The 16,466-nt window shown below is 42.8% G+C and overlaps 1 protein-coding gene across 3 annotated transcripts in view; it reads left to right on the top strand.

The window, feature by feature from the left end:
- Window positions 1-16,466, top strand: part of tbc1d22a (TBC1 domain family, member 22a) — a 133,120-nt gene that overhangs the window by 56,809 nt on the left and 59,845 nt on the right. For all 3 annotated transcript variants that reach the window (XM_044343296.1, XM_044343294.1, XM_044343295.1), the window contains one exon: window positions 8,535-8,641. In XM_044343296.1, coding sequence (XP_044199231.1) covers window positions 8,535-8,641 — 107 coding nt within the window. The remainder of the gene's footprint in view (window positions 1-8,534; window positions 8,642-16,466) is intronic.

Here is a 16,466-nt window from a genome sequence, read left to right as displayed (position 1 = left end):
TGCTTCAACTGGATTGGACATCTTAAGTGATTAAACAATGTTTATGCGTGTTAAAGGAGGCAGCCTATATAAAGTGGCAATGAAGATGTGATTGAATTCTTCACTTTATCTGCTTGGCATGTGTGCTTTTAAACCATTTTAATATAGGAAACCTGTACGATGATGCAGAACCTAGTTATGCATCATTGTGCATTAGGCTGCTTATAGAAGTAGAAGGGTATTACATTACATGCACTGAAAGAAATACTAAAAAGAATAGTCAGTAGTAAGACAGTTGGAATAGTATAAGAAATAAATAAGAAATATCAGTTTAAATATACAGTATAAATATACACCACGGTATTGCACAGTTGGATTGTTGCACAAAATTTTTGTACTGTTAAGTCAGTATTGCACAGCTGAAAATATAAATTATAAATGATGGGGTTATGAAGCTGCTGACATGGGTGAAATAAATACAAAGGGCCAGTCTATTGACTCAGAGTGTCTGACACTCTGAGGGAGGAGTTGAAAAGTTTGATGGCCACAGGCTGGAACGACTTCCTGTGGCGCTCTGTGGTGCATCTTAGTGGAATGAGTCTCGCACTGAATGTACTCCTGTGTTAGACCAGCGCATCATGGAGTGGGTGGGAGACATAGTCCAAAAATGACAAGTAAGTTGGACAGCATCCTCCTCTCTGACACCGCCGTCGGACAGTCCGGCTCTACCCCCACAACGTCACTGGCCTTGCTGATCAGTTTGTCGAGTCTGTTGGCGTCTGCTGCCCCAGCACACAAGAGCAAACAGGAGAGCACTTGCTACCACAGACTCATAAAACATCTTCAGCATTGTCCAGCAGATGTTGAAGGACCTCAGCTTCTTCAGAAGGTAGAGACAGCTCTGGCCCTTTCTTGTAGAAGGCCTCAGTGTTCTTAACCTAGTCTAGTTTATTGACGGTGTACACTCCCAGGTACTTGTAGTCCTCCACAATGTCCACACTGACCCTATGGATGGAAACGGGTCACCGGTGCCTTGGCCCTCCTCAGATCCACAACCAGCTCCTTTGTCTTTGCCATGTTAAGCTGCAGATGGAGCTGCTCACACCATGTGACAGAGTTTCCCACCACAGCCCTATACTCAGCCTCTTCAGCCTTGCTGATACATCCAACTATAGCAGAGTATTCAGAGAACTTCTGAAGAAGGCAAGACTCTGTGTGGTAGTTGGAGTCCGTGGTGTAGAGGATGAAGAGAAAGGGAAGAGCAGTATGTATCCTGAGAAATAGTTACAGAAGGGCACAACTTAGAAACTTAATTAGTTACTTGACTAAGCCAAAAAGAACAAGATAGAAATAGATATTTAGAAAGTGCGAAAAGAGCAACTGCATTAAGCGGCTGTCCCGGTTGATGCCTGTGTACATACATGCATTCAAACCCATCTTACTCGACCAACTCTTCTGTCGTTTGTGACAGAACAAGTCATTTCCAGTGCATAGAGCAAAGTAGGGCTGCAGCTAATGATTATTTTAATTGCAGATTATTCCGTTGACTATTTTTCAGATAAATTGATAAAACTTTTACTCTTTAAAATGCCATAAATATTTGAAAAATACCCATTGCAAAGTTGAAACAGCCCAAGGTTACATCTTAAAATTGCTTGTTTCATCCAACCAACAGTATAAAACCCAAAAGTATTGAATTAACATTGATAAGAGCAGAAAACCCTCAAATTTGAGAAGTCGAATCTGTGTTTTAAATCTTTTTTAAAACTTAAATAACTTCTGAATGAATGAATTTTGATTAATATTTGGTCAACTAGCTGAATAATAACTTAATCAATCATTTCAGCTTTATACTTCAGATTCATTACTTAATACAAATGTTAAACAATACATATCTGGTTAATGAGACCAATTGTTGCCTCATTTTTCAATGCCTGCTCCCCCTTTTGTGTGTCACCACTGTAGAATTGGAAAGCTTTGGTGTAACGCACAAACGAACCACATCCCAGGCAACGTTGCGTCTCTCTGGCATCGCTACGGTGACACCATCGTAGAGCTGAGCATGTCGCCAGCACCGCGTATGTTAAATCACGTTTTCACACACATCTGCATTGTACAAACGCGCCACTGGCCAATATCAGGGGGTGGCGTTGGGGAGGGCTTGTAGTCTGAATAGAGACATTGGCAGCAGTAGCAACAGTTAATGCAATGCGGTGGCCTTAGCTTCCTCATACAAGACACCATCTCACCTCGGGGTAAGTGGATCGTTATGTGTCTGCACATAGGCAGATATGGTATTAATAACTGTATTCCATTTGATGTCAAGGACTTACATTATCTTGCCAACAGCTGTGGGGCCTACTGTTTGATGTATGGACACACAGCTTATAGTGCTGATAGTGGGAGATGGGAACATGGTTGTAGTGATTGTGTAGATTTTATGGCCTAAAGCCTTCCTTATCACTGGCGAGGCTGATGTTCAATGCTTTGAATGAGTAAGCTTTGTGGTGTACTTTGAAGGAAAACCTTGTAACTTCTAAGAGCTATGAAATAAAGACATTAGATGACTTCCCATTGACTTGCTTTTTTGGAAACTAGACAGCAGACTACCAATAAGTTTCTTGGTCTCATGACGGCAAAGATTCATGGAAATCAAAGGGCTTGTTTCACGAGAAAGATTATTCACTCAAATTATGGAAACAATTATCTTTTCTTTCTCCTCCACTCATATCACCTGTTCTCACACACACACACACACACACACACACACACTCCTACCCTTACCATCCTTCACCTCCAGCTGTCTATTTTCATATCTTCACATCTTGTTTCTTGCACCACCATAATTCTATTCTCATTGCACTCTCTCAGTCTCCTGTGTTTCCGTATATTTCCATATATGTGTGTGTGCGTGTGTGCTGTCAGTGCGGTGGTGACACCAGGTTTGCCAGGTTGACTCGCCTCTTAATTATCCGACAGTATGAATGCCACCTCTCTGGAAAATGTTCAGCTCTCATTAACAACAGTGTTATCACACTAATTGTACCACGGTGAGGAAATCTTTTTTTTTTTTTTTTTCCCCCCTTGCAGAAGCCTGAGTGAGAGGTGGGATGGGGGTTCGTCTGAGGTGTGGGGAGGTGGCAGTATTACATGTCTCTCCAGCAGCTAACGCGTGTCTCATTTTTAAGTGTCAAGCCTTCGGCTCTGTCACTTGGGTGTCATTCTGAAAGCGGAAAGTGGATTGTAACATGTTTGGAATCCGCACCCAAATTGTAAGTCATTAGATTCATTAGATTTAAGCTGAACCGCTGCTGTAAATGATAAGTAATGACTGCACCACTTCATGTGATCTTATGAGCTTTGGTGGTGAAATCTTGTTAAAACCAACAGCTCTGGCGGTCGGCAACTCAGGTTTGCTTGTGATTAATCTGAACCAACAGAAGGTTGTCAAATGGGACTGTTTTTTATTGCCAATTGCTGTCTGCACAGACACACTCTGACTCACCACACACACACACACAGACTTTATGATTACATCAGGCTAAACTAGCTCGTTTATCATCTTACATCACATTACCTTGTGGCCCATAGTTGTAGAGGGCAGATGGCAGCACTGGCGTGCGTGTGTTTGTTGTGTGTGCTCGGGCGCGTGCACGCTTGTGCGCATGTAGGCCCCCGCACTCGGTCTCCGGAGGTGTAACCCGGCTCTGCATGCCAAGCTGTGCCAAGTGCTCACAGCTGGCAGTGACCAAGCAGTTGGTCTCTCTGGACAAGTTGCCCCCTGCGCCAGGACAAACAGGAAATGAGCCCTGGGGCCTGGCAGGAAACTGGCTCTGTGGCCACTAGGAAGGAGAGGCGTGGAGAGGGGCAGGAGAACAGCTTGGAGAGGCAGCAGGGCTCGAGACTAACAGCGTCCTGTCGTCCTGGGGATGGTAGAGAATGTGTCTGGGACGAACAGAGATCTTCCCTGGGACGCCTCAGGGACGAAAGGGATTATTTATTTATTTATCTGTTTGTTTAAAACTACTGCAAATGACAAACCGAGCTGAGCGCGTCTTCTCATGCTCTTACTATAGTTACTATCACTGCACTGGTTAAACTAAACACAGTGCTACAGCGCTGTGTGTGAGTATATTAGCTAAAGCATACAATTAGACGATTTCAATATATTATTCTGGTCTTTTTTGTTATAAACTAGCCTTGAACACTTCAGGTCATAAAAAGTTACATTCTGATTAATAGCAGATGGCTCACGGGTAGTGAAATAATACACCATTTGTAAGGAAAATATGAATAACATTCTCTAAAATGTGAACATAGCAGAGAGCAGAGCAGAGCTGTTGCTCAGCTTCATTTTTCGTCAGGCTCGAATTACTGACTCACAACTAAGCAAACTAACAACGGGGAATACTAGGAAATATACAGACACTAATAACAATCATTTTTACAATTATACAAGAGAGGTTACAGGAGAAATTGGTGCAATCTTGCGGACCACAGGGATTACCAGGAGCAGAAACGGGACCGCAGCAAACATAGTACATGAATATGAAACTGTATTACCAAGGTACAGTTCACCATGGAAACGTTCACAATTACTGAAAGAAGCATCTCTAATCTTTAAAGTAAAAAAACCACTCATACATCAACAGTGGTGGATTTAGTGATTTGGGGCCCCAGGCAAACTCTGTCTTGCTTTACAAAGTAAAGAAACAACATTTAGATTTTTGGACGGTTTACATTCACTTCGGAGAGATTCGGGACGGTGGTGGAAAAAAGTGCCCTGAGAGGCAGGATAGCGATAGCAACAGAATAGATGTCAAATGGTTGTATAGAAGAAGTGGAGGGAACAAGGGAGGAGAGAATGTGGAGAGGAAAAGCACTGATGTACCGAAGGAGAGATCACCAGACTACTAGAGTAAAGCCAACATATAAAATGAGATAAGAGAAGGAGACATGAAGTGGCAGAGTTGAAAGTATGTCAAGAGAATAATAGTTCACCTAAAATTCGGGTTGTTGGAGAAAGTTTGGATTCCTGAATTAAACATTTCCCTCCGCAACAATCAGTTTTGGGGTTTTTCTCTGTCACATCGAGACCAAACATCAAAGAAAATGTATGATTCTGACTTCAAGCAGACAATTACAGCTCTGTGTTGTGTACGTTTGTTTCTTCTGTGTGTGTGGATGCATGTGGCACTCCTTGGCTCTGCCTCCCGAGTCTGTGGTCTGCAGTGCCGTTCTGCCAATTTGATCACAAAATCTTTCGGAGCATCTTTGTTTGCGCCGAGACAAGCGAGTTTGTTTGTCTGAGAGAGTTGGCTTCATCAAACAAGCCCTCTTCTCCTACTAAGGTGAGTTCACGCCAGACCCGCTTTTCTCAACAGCTGCCACTCTTCCTCTGAAGAATAATATTTGGTAAAAGATGACTTAAGGGGGGCCCCATCTCACACAGAACTAATGCCACTGAGACTACCGTCCTCTGGTGCGAGGCTCACTGAAGCTTGAACTTCCACAAATTCCCTTGGTTCTTATTTGTAAAGAATTTCTACTGAGACACGGATCATGTCCCAGACATGTATTGTCAGCTGGTCCTTAGTGTGGAGGCAGAGCTCCAAAAGTAATCACCAAGAGAATATCTTGAAGGAATTTCTACTGAGGCATGGATCTAGTGAAAGTAATTAGCGGTTTCTTCTTTTGAAGGCAGGGCAACTGAGACACACACTCCGAGGTATTCAAGGTGGCCTACTGGGGCCTTTTTTTTTTATTATTATTCTACCAAAACACTAGTTTAAAGATGGATCAAGTGGGTCATGAAAACTGAATTCAACTACTCGGTGTTAAATTATCAGACATTTAGCACACAGCTTTGATTCTTTTATCCTTTAAACAGTGAACAGAAAGAGCTGTCTGGACTACCTGGCCATGAAAATGACTAATGACCTGAGCTTTGACTGTTTTTGAGCATTCATCCGTGTAAAGCCACTTATTGGGTGTTATAATCAGTTCCACCAGTGATCACAGGGGGCACTGTTGCCTCGCCATCCAGCCGCAGTGAGTCCCAGCGCGCGGCCTCAGTCTCTCCTCCTCTTAGCCCTTCCTCATGTGTGTCCTTGTTATTGTGATGAGCTATGCCCAGTTCCACTATGACCACTGGATTCTTGGAAGCCGTCCCTTTCAGTCTGCTCCAGAGTCAAGGTCTACGGTTGAAACCGAGCCTGACAGCAAGGCTTTAGCCATGACAAAGACTGATTTGAGACTTTGGGACACTCAGGGTCTCCCCAAACGGCAGAGCGAAGGCACTTCAACACCTTGTTAATCAGCAACGACACCGTGCGAATTGCCAGTCAGATTGTTTACAATTAATCTTTTCAACTACAAATTTAATACCACGACCGGTGCCCAGAGCCACCGCATCCCTCAGAGAAAGGCTGTATTCATGTAACGTCATTGTGTTCTGCATGACTATAGAGGAGCTATCAAATTAAATACTGACTCAAAATTGGTCAGATGGTGGCCTCCTTTGTCTCTGCCTTGCTGGAATAGCAAGTTGCTCTGACACTACATTTAGGTCTAGTTGATTGTAGTTGACTTCTGCTGTGGCCTCAATTTAAGAGTTTTTATCCCATCAGCTGTCTCTGACTCATAATATTTCTTGGTGGATGACCTCTTCTTCTCTGGTTACACAATCCAATACACTGGGATTTTTTTTTTTTTAAGATCTCATTCCAATAATTGGATTTTATGAGATTATATATCTGTATATTTTACTAATAATAGCCGTTATGTGTCCTGCAGCTGTATTACATTTTGCTTTTCTGTTGTTTTTTTTCCCCCTCTTTGCTTGTGTTGGTATCATGGTTAGAATGAACTATGCTGACATTTAATCAGAATACAGCCCTGACCACTTCCATATCTGTTATTAAAGATCTGGTAGCTATGTGAACAAAATTTGATTTTTGCACGTCTGGAGACCTCGATCCGTCCCGGTGCGATAGGATGAAAGGTCTCACTGAAATGAATGAACTGTAGCCTCTTTCTCTGCTTTCTGTCCGTCCTAACCTGACTTCAAGCAGACCATACAATGATGAGAGCGCCTCCATGGCAGGATGTTGGAACGAGCGCACACACATATACACACACACGCACGCGCATGCAGCCTAGTTGTTAGTGGCTTTGTAGTCCTGGCCCACTGCCAGCTCCCTGTCTGTCTGTCTGTCTGTCAGACTGAGCATGCTCATTACAACCTTGACAACATTCCACTGGGGTTGCCAAGGATACCAAGCAGAGCTGCCAGGTCCTGTGTATGTGTGTGCGTGCGTGTGTGTGTGTGTCTAGTAGGAACGCACTACCTCGCACAAATTCATATACCAAACTCCGTTTTTTTTTTTTTTTTTTTGTAATATGACCACACACACATACACACACTTTCCTTTTTTCTCTCTGTCCTCCACTCTCTCTTTTCTTCTTCTCTCTAGATCATTGTTAATCAGTCTCGTCCCATCTCCTCTCCACTGGCTGTCAGTGGCTTGTCAGAAGCCCGTCAAAGCCCCTGCAGTCCGTCACACACTACTGCCGTTAATGACATCTGATGACACCCATCGTTGAAGTCACCCACTGGAGATGACTGGGGACTCAGTGTGCTCGCTGCTTGGATATTGTTTTTCGCTGTGTAGTTTTACCACATTTCTAGGATATGTCTGAAAATTTTAAAAATTCTGCTTTATTTATCATCTTACATATTTCATTTCCCTCTTTACAATTGCTGTGCCCGCGCCCCCCTCCCTTTCTAGTCAAAGTAAAAGTGTGAAGTCATAAAATGCAGACAAATCTCAGCAAAAATAAAAAAAAAAGTATAAGAATGCAAGGTAAAACTAAATAAAGAGTGCGTTATGCAGTATGGAGGCAAGACTTGAAAAACTAACAACATGAGTGGTAATTTAACTTCAATAAGTTCAGTCGCTCAGACAGAATATATGTTAAATACATTCACTGTGTCCGCAGTATAAAAAGTATATATTATGCTGTGTGCGTGGAGACCGTGTGACATTTTCTAAATGCTCAAAGTAGCCATGGAAAACGGTTGAAGCGCTGTTTTAAAAGATGATAATCGTTTGGCTGCTCCATTACTCTTTTACTTCGCTATTTATTTTCTTCCCACACCCTCAGCCGCCGTACTCTCCGCATTGTTTCATCCCTACTTTATTCTCGAGCTTCAATTTGTCAGCTTCTTCATTTCTTTTCATACACCTCTTTCATAACCCGCCCCCTTACCTCTTCCCTCGCTCCCTCACTCCCCGTTCAGTTTGTCCTCCCTTCGTACCGCTGACTTTCTTGTTCCCTTCCTGAGTGGTGGGCTTATGACGGAGCCCCTGCTGAGCTGGTAGACCTGAATTGCTCTTTACCTCTCTCTCCCCATTCCCTATCCCCCCCCCCCCCCCACCCCCACCCCCGCCCCATTTTGCTTTCCCGCCTCAGGCTGTCTCTCTCCTTCTTTCCATCTCTTCCCACTGCACCGCTTTTTTCTCACTCTCTCTGTTCTCCTTTCTCTTCTCTAGAGGAAGAAGTGGAAAACTTTGACGTGTCCAGTCTCCAGGAAGAGGCTCTGAGGAACATTGAGGCTGACAGCTTCTGGTGCATGAGCAAACTGCTGGACGGCATCCAGGTAAGCATATGTGTATGTGTGTCGAAAAGATGTAGGTTGTCTAAGAAGAAACTCTGATAAATCGCTCACAATATACTTTTATACTTTCATATCAACACACTGTACATGCTCATTCTCCCACTGTCTCCTACAAGAATGTAGCCCATGGGTGAAATCTTACCAACCATATAGGCCGTTGATCCAAAAAGAGAGGTTTTCAAACTGCGAGGCGAGCCTCCCCGGGGTGGCACAAGGGAGTTGAAGGCAGGCGGGCGCGGTGGGAGAGATGTGAGGCGCAATTTGCGTCAGTACTCACACTCAATACTCTGTCTTTGAGTCATAACTCAGTCAAATCTGAACACACAGACGCGATACACGTATTTTTATGCCTCTGTGCTGCAGACAGCCTTGGTCAGAGGCATTATGATTTCAGGTTGTCTGTCTGTATATCCATCTCATTCTTGTGAACACAATATCTCAGGAATGTCCAGAGGGAATTTCTTCAAATTTGGCACATACATCCACTTGGACTCAAAAATGAACAGAATTTGTTAGTCAAAGGTCAAGGTCACTGTGACCTGACAAAACACGTGTTTGGCCATAACTCAAGAATTCATACACTAATTATAAAGTTTCAGAAAAAATGTCTAATAGGATAAAATGATGAAGTGATGACATTTTATATCCCAGAGGTCAAAAGTCAACTTTTCAGCATAATGTTCTGCAAAAACACTTTTCTGGCCATTATTCAACACCATAAGTCACTACCAAATTGGTGACCCTAATCTTGGGTGCCCACATTGAAACTGTAGTGATTGTATAGATCTTCTGTCCTGCCGGATTGAAGGTGTGTGTGAAGCATCCATGTTTTAGAATTTGTGGCTTCTTAGCAGCAACATCCATATCTGAAGCTTTGTCTACTGTCATGGCTACAACTTTGTGTTCAGAATCAGCTTTACTGGCCGAGCATGTGAACATATACAAGGAAAACACACTTAATACTTTTTATTTCATTCCTTTAAGTCTTCACTACAAATATTATGAGTCTGGACAGACATGTATGTAAACTGCAACTTGACTGTAGACTGGTTGGTGGAGGCATACTTACACTTCCCAGATATATCACCATATATGATGTGCATCGCAAATAAACCATAAATCCATAAATCTGCTAAAAGCCAGAGCATTATGGGAACTGTAGTTCTAAAACTGAGAGCATGATTATCCCTCAAATCGAAGTAAGACAAGCAGTTGTCTCAACATTGTCTGAGAGCGGGACAACAGTGTCAGACTTTGATAACCCATGATCCAAAACAATGAGCTGACAGTGGCTGGAAGCTGTGTACAACAGTATGTTGGGACGTTGCTTCTCAGTAGTATTAACAGCACTGGCGAGTCCTTCACATTACAGGAAGGTCATATTAACATGTGGTTTTAAGCTAAATCACTTGTTTCTTTGTTGTTAGTGCTGTAGCTTTTACATTCAGTTTATTGCAATTTGCATACTAACTGCTCGGTACCACTAAATCCTACACACTGGTTCTTTAAACACCCAAGGTTGTATTGTTGCTCAGCCTTGGGCGTGTGTGCCTGACATATCAATACAAAAAAACCTAAAAAAGCATGTTTACATGTACAGTGTTAAACGTTCAGGTGGTTTGAGACTCCTGTTCCTTGTGAAGCCTGCAGGACTTTTACAGTGTGAGCATTGCAGTATGTATGAAGCAGCTTTTCTGTGGGTTTAAGGAATATGATTGTCTTGCATATTCTAAAGCAGGCTTGAGTGTCTGGAGACCAGATAATTGCATACGGACCGCAGCACAAAACTTCATTTTGTTTCATCATTTTTTTTTCTCAAACCCTTTGCCCACCAGCTTTCTTAATCGACCTCGCTCTCAGCAATCATGGTTGAGCCATCTGTCAATTCTGAACGTGCCTGCCTGGGCTGGCGGTAGATTCTCCCTCAACAGCAGCACTGTTACTTACAATCCTCAATTCTGTCTCGGTTGTAAAACACGTTTTAACCATCTCTCTATGCTTGATTAAAGCACCAATTCTTCTGCAATGCAGCAGAGTACCTTTGTCTGCTATTATTGCTGTGAGGAAAAAGTGGAAAACGTTAAAACATTTTGACACATTCGACTACATTCTAATATCTTTCGGTGCTGAAAATGATTCTGTTTGGTTCTAATAGTTATGGCCTGAGTGTTACAGGTTGTGTTTGTATTTCAACACAGCTACTCTAATCATTCCTTTCTGGCACAGTTAAAGAAGCATGTGCCAAGTCTCCCCAGCTGGGTCAATGACCCTAATCTAAAGTAACACTTAAGAGGAACAGCCGCAGCAGTTAGTCTTTCAACGTATTGATTTGGCAGTATGCTTACTGTTGTATGGAAATTAGTGTTAAAGGGGTGAAAGAAACGCCCTGAGTCTGGCTGTAGTTACATTTTCATATTGTGCGTCAAAAATACACTACATAATATGAAACCTGATATATTGCCCGGCCCGACACTAAAGGTAATTGTGTGTGTGTGTGTGTGTGTGTGTGTGCACATCCATAAATTACAACCAATTGCTAGGCTATTCATTTAAGAAATTAATAGACACTGTGGCTTGTTGCCCCGGAGAGAGCAAGAAGGAGAGAAAGCAGAGGAAGTAAAAGAGAAGAATAGGGTGTGTGTGTGTTTGTTTGTGTGTTGTCCCCGTGCTTGTGTTTGTTTGTGACCTTGGCTCCGAGCTAATTATGTGCAATGCATCAGGGAAGGCCATGTTTCCCCCCCTAATGCTTTCTAAACAATCTGACGGAGGCTGAGTGCCTCAGCACCGTAATTAGTTGGTGATCCTTTGCCCTGACCTCATCTCAAACCCTCTCACATCCACTACACACTACACTTAACTGGGGGCCTAAAGGTGGGGGTCTGGGGGTTAGAGAGAAAGGTAGTCTGTCAGCGCAATTACATTTTCCCACTGCCTTTAAAGCACCTTTATATATCCAGTATATCCTCTGGAAATGGTTCCACACTGTTTTGGACCAATTTGTGTAAAATATTTAAAGGAGTTTAATTGCATCACAATGCTCATAGAAGGATGCTTTGGAAACCACTAAATGGTCGGGAAACCTTTTCGTGGTTTGTTGTGGAGAGAAATTAACTTTTTCCCATCCATCCATGAACCACAGCTAGTGTGCTTTTCCTGCAATTTTATATAATTACCTGATGTACAGTGAAAATACTTGAAAGTTGTTTTTTTTTCCTTATCTTTTAATACAGTAAATTGGCCATTAACTCTGGTTTTAGAGATTCACTACCATGCTTCTCTATATACTTACTTACTTACTTATACTTCTTCTATTTTGGCTGTCAATTCACTTAAGCAGCTTCTTTAATGAGCTGCTGTTTTAATTGGCAGCGCCGCAACCCCCTCCTCCAAAAGCGCAGGCTGGGGTAGAAGGTAGTTTAGAGCGATCAGTCGTTTTCAGGCAAGTTTAATGTCAGATTTACTTGTAAAGATGTCTTGTACAAAAAAAAAAGGATGTTTTATTTTGTGAGTAACACATTTTTTCTGTTAGACTTCACACTTCAAAAGGACTAAAATGCACAAAAATTGTCATGTTCACATCCTTGAATGCCCCCTTTAATGGCTTGGGACTGTAAGACAACCATTGATAAAATTAAAGCTGTCATCTAGGCCTACACACACACACACCAGAACATGTTGCACACAATCCTCCCCCCCCCCCCCCACATCGCTTGAGCAGACAGTGAGTGACAGTTTCAGGGGTAAATGAGTGAAGACAGCAGTTCCTCTATCCTGGCACGACCTTTAAGGCACCGTTAAACGGACAAGCATTGGTGTGAGCGTGTGTATATGCGTGTGTGCCATCACACAACAGCATCAACGGGGTAACAGCACACACAGCTTCTCCACAGCCCATTTACACATCAAACAGGCAGCTCACAGTAGCCACATTGACTGTAGTTCTGACATGATCAAAAAACATGTCTGAACCACCTAAGCTAGCGGACTGGAAAGGGGCACATTAGTCATGTTGAAATGGGCCAGTGTTTGTTCATTATTATCCAGCCATGTGATCCATTAAAGTGCTTTTAAAAACTACTCTTCCTCACCTGCTAACCCATCATAATTATCTAAGAATTAGGATGAATTAGATTGACAGCTAAACATAAAACCGATGAGCAAAAATGGATCCTCCTCTACATTTACCCATTTGAGACACAACTCTGTTAATTCGACCTCAATGTTACCCCAGTCTCTCCAGCAGCCAATTAGTCTGTGCTGTGCTAAATTGGACAGCGCCTCTGGCTCACTTGATTAATTTAACTTGTTAAAATGGTTCCATATCTGCCGTTTCAAAGACTTTAAATGGAACTGTCATCTCCGTCCAATATTGTGCTGTTGATTTAAACATGTCCTGTTAATCCCAAACCGTAATGTATTATTAATGTGCGCAGTAACAGTCACTCAAAGCGTCAGAGTGATTCTAATCTTCCTTACAGTTTACAGGTATAGACAGCTGGAAGCGCACTCAGTATGTAACAGCTATGTGCTGCCCATGCACAGCCGGCGAGCGCGTGTCTTACCTGCCATGCCCAGAGAGGGAAATGGAAGTCAAAAAGTTTAAAAAGTCCATTATTCCACCAGCACACCCCCGAGGGTTCTGTTTTAAAGCCAGCAGATGAAAACCTGCCTTTTATGCTAATTCTGCAGATATGCCTTTTACAGCAGGGGCTCTGAAATGTATTTTTTCCACCGAAGACCTAACTTTGAGAAATTTAATTTCACCCTGGGATCTGAACTTATTATATTTCAATGCTAGTCATGACAAATGGGGGTCCAACACGAAAATGCCTCTGACCCTTTTTTTGGTTTGCATGCCGTAGTTTGACATACTACTCTGTTGCATGATGCAAACTTGTTAGGAAATCTGTTAAGCAGGCACACAGTCGGAGCTTTTAATTTAACCTCAAAGAACATAAAAGATACTTGTATACATTCAGTTGACTACAACTTTTTGGCTACGAAGTTTTACCTAGCAATAATAATAATTAAAGTTTTGAATCAGGTATTGTATGTCAGGTTCTCTGCTAAGATGCTCCAGATGCTAAAAAAGATCAGCTGTTTAACTTTATCACAAACTCTTATCAAGTGAACCCGGCTGCAGTTAAGGCATCAACACAATCAATAAACAGAATTTAATTAGTGTAAAATATGCAACGATTTAATGGTCAACAGCTCCTTCTCTTGCTCCTCCACGTCTGAGCTGTCTCCATCCCCTCCCTTGGAGCACAAACCAGTCGGTGTGTGTCTGCTCATTGTCAAGGCAACCATCTGTTTCCACGGTGCCAGCTAGAGATGGGGTCTCCCTCGAGCGGGAACAGGGGTCCGAGAACCGACGTCTAGCAGACGGTAGCCAGACCAAACCAGACGCCATGTCCTGTTCTGAGGTCCCAAAGGGATCCCTACCGTCACCTTGGGCTGTCACTCAATCTGCCACCTACACACACACACACACACACACACACACACACAGCCAGCTGGTGTGTCTATGTGTGTGATGCTTGACAGCGTTCTTGTATACATGTTTGTATTGTCTGTCTTCCGAGCCTTATTGGTGTGCAACTAAATGTAGCCACTGTTAGAGAACAACTTAGACCTTAAAACACTCAACCTCCCTCTGATTTTCTTGTTCTCACTTGTACATACTTTCTCTCCTCTTTGTTTCCTTTTCTTTCACACATTAAAAGGCATCATGTTAGCTAAGCTATCTTACATGCAGGTCAGTAGAGATGGAAGCAGTAACAGCTGCTGGAAGGGGGGGGGGGATGAGGATAAAGGCTAAAGCTGGAAAATCAGGCACAGGAAGGATGGATGGAGACAGTTATGTAATAAGAGTAGAAAATTCACTGTTATGCTGGATGAAAACTTGTTAGCAGACTGACAAGTGGTGTTGATTACGTTACGGGGTCACGAAAGGCAAGACAGGTTTATTTATATAGCACAATATGTTCACAAGGGCAGTATCAAAGTGCTTGTTAACTATCTCCAACATGTACTTTCTTGTGATAGAACAAAACAGCTGTTGAATTTGCTGTTGTAAATAAGCAGTTCTGGGTTGGTCTTTGTGGACGATGTGAAAGCAATAGGTCAACGTTTTGAGAGTTAGCCAGTGTTTCATTGCTTTAATATTAGCAGTGCTCGGTCAGCAGGGATAAGACATTGCTGATCTGATCTATGCCTCGAAGTCTTCTACCTCCTCCAATATACAGTATCTATCAGATGCAGGAAAAACAAACAGAGAGAGAAAGCAAGAAATTAAACAAAGATTATATGACCATTATGTTCCCATCATCCATCTCAACAAGGGTATAATAAACCCTGTACTTCAATAATTTTGTGTTTGGCTGTGAAGGTCCATGATATCATTAGTTCATAGTCTATAGTGAGTACATGAACAACCCAGACTGTTGAACAGAGTCTGTTACTTTCTGAAAAACCAACAGTCCAACAAGCACCTCATTCAGCCTTTGGCCAGATGTGCAAAATGTGAGAAAGTAGGCATTTCTTTTTCAGCTTGTATTTGTATACTTTTTTGTGTGTAAAACCGAGTGCAACACCATGAATTGCACGCTTAGCAGCGACTGTGTGAAGACCATCATTTGTAAGATGAATTGCCTCTCTCTGATGGCAGGCTTTTCACACTTGTTTGGGATGTGGCCACTTAAAACCGCTATTGTATGCTTGCTGGGTCTGAAAGTTGTGGACTGCCAATACACAGTCAAGTTTACTGCCCTCAAACTTGAGACCATAAACGTTCACACACACACACACAGACACACACACACGCACACGAGCGAGACAACGGACTGAAATATGGCCAGTCCTCTTGTAGCTTTGAACAACTGTAATTACCTACACCTTTGTCTACACCTTATCGCAACCTGTCATCTCTCTCATATAATCACTTTTCTGCCTCTCTCTCTCTCGCTCTCACACACCGACACACACGTACCAGAGAATAACGGATCACTGCCCTGTCCTTCAGTCTTCTCTCCAACAATGAACGTCCATTATTGTCTACCCTTTATCTTTACCTGTCATCTCTCTCTTTCTCTCTCCTCTCTCCTCTGTCCTTACGTCTCTTTTTCTCCCTCTCTCTCTCACACACACACGTACCCTCGCAGCGTTGTTGTGTTGGTTCTGTCCAACTCGCTGATAGACATCCGGTGCCACAATAGGAGGCAATCTTAGTCCAGCGTGGAGCCATTGTTGTCTCTAATAGAATGGACTGAGAGGTGAAGAGGAGCTATTGATTCAGCTGACTGAGAGAGAAGAGGGGGAGAGCGAGCGACGGAATGAACAAAGAAGGAGAGAACGAGAGGCTGTTGACACCTGGATGAGAAAGAGAGACTTTATGTGCTTGTGTGTCCTTTCGTTCAGCGGACCGGGTCGGTTCCACTTTTCTTGCTGGGTCAGATTTAGTGGATGGACAGATGGCGGGAGAAGAGGAGAATGTATGAATAATGAAGATGTGAGAGTTTCCTCCTGTTGCCTCAGCTGATCAAAGATCCAACATATTGGATTTGACAAAGAGAAGGGAGTGAGTGGAAGAAGGAAGGCATAAAAAGGGAGAAAATAGAAAATGAGACCAAAAAAAAAAAGGATTAAGGAGGTGAGAGAGTGAAAGCAGGGGAGGGGGATTGGAATGGGGAATAGGAGAGGAGAGGAGGAAACAAGGTGAGAAAAAAGGAAGGGAAGCAGGTGAAGACAGAATAAGAGGGAAGTGGAGGAAAAGAGATTAATATGATGGAGTAATAAATGTGCTGAA

Source organism: Thunnus albacares, chromosome 23 (assembly GCF_914725855.1).
Source record: "Thunnus albacares chromosome 23, fThuAlb1.1, whole genome shotgun sequence".
In the NCBI taxonomy this organism is placed as follows: Eukaryota; Metazoa; Chordata; class Actinopteri; order Scombriformes; family Scombridae; genus Thunnus; species Thunnus albacares.
This window is presented reverse-complemented; position numbering and strand designations above follow the sequence as displayed.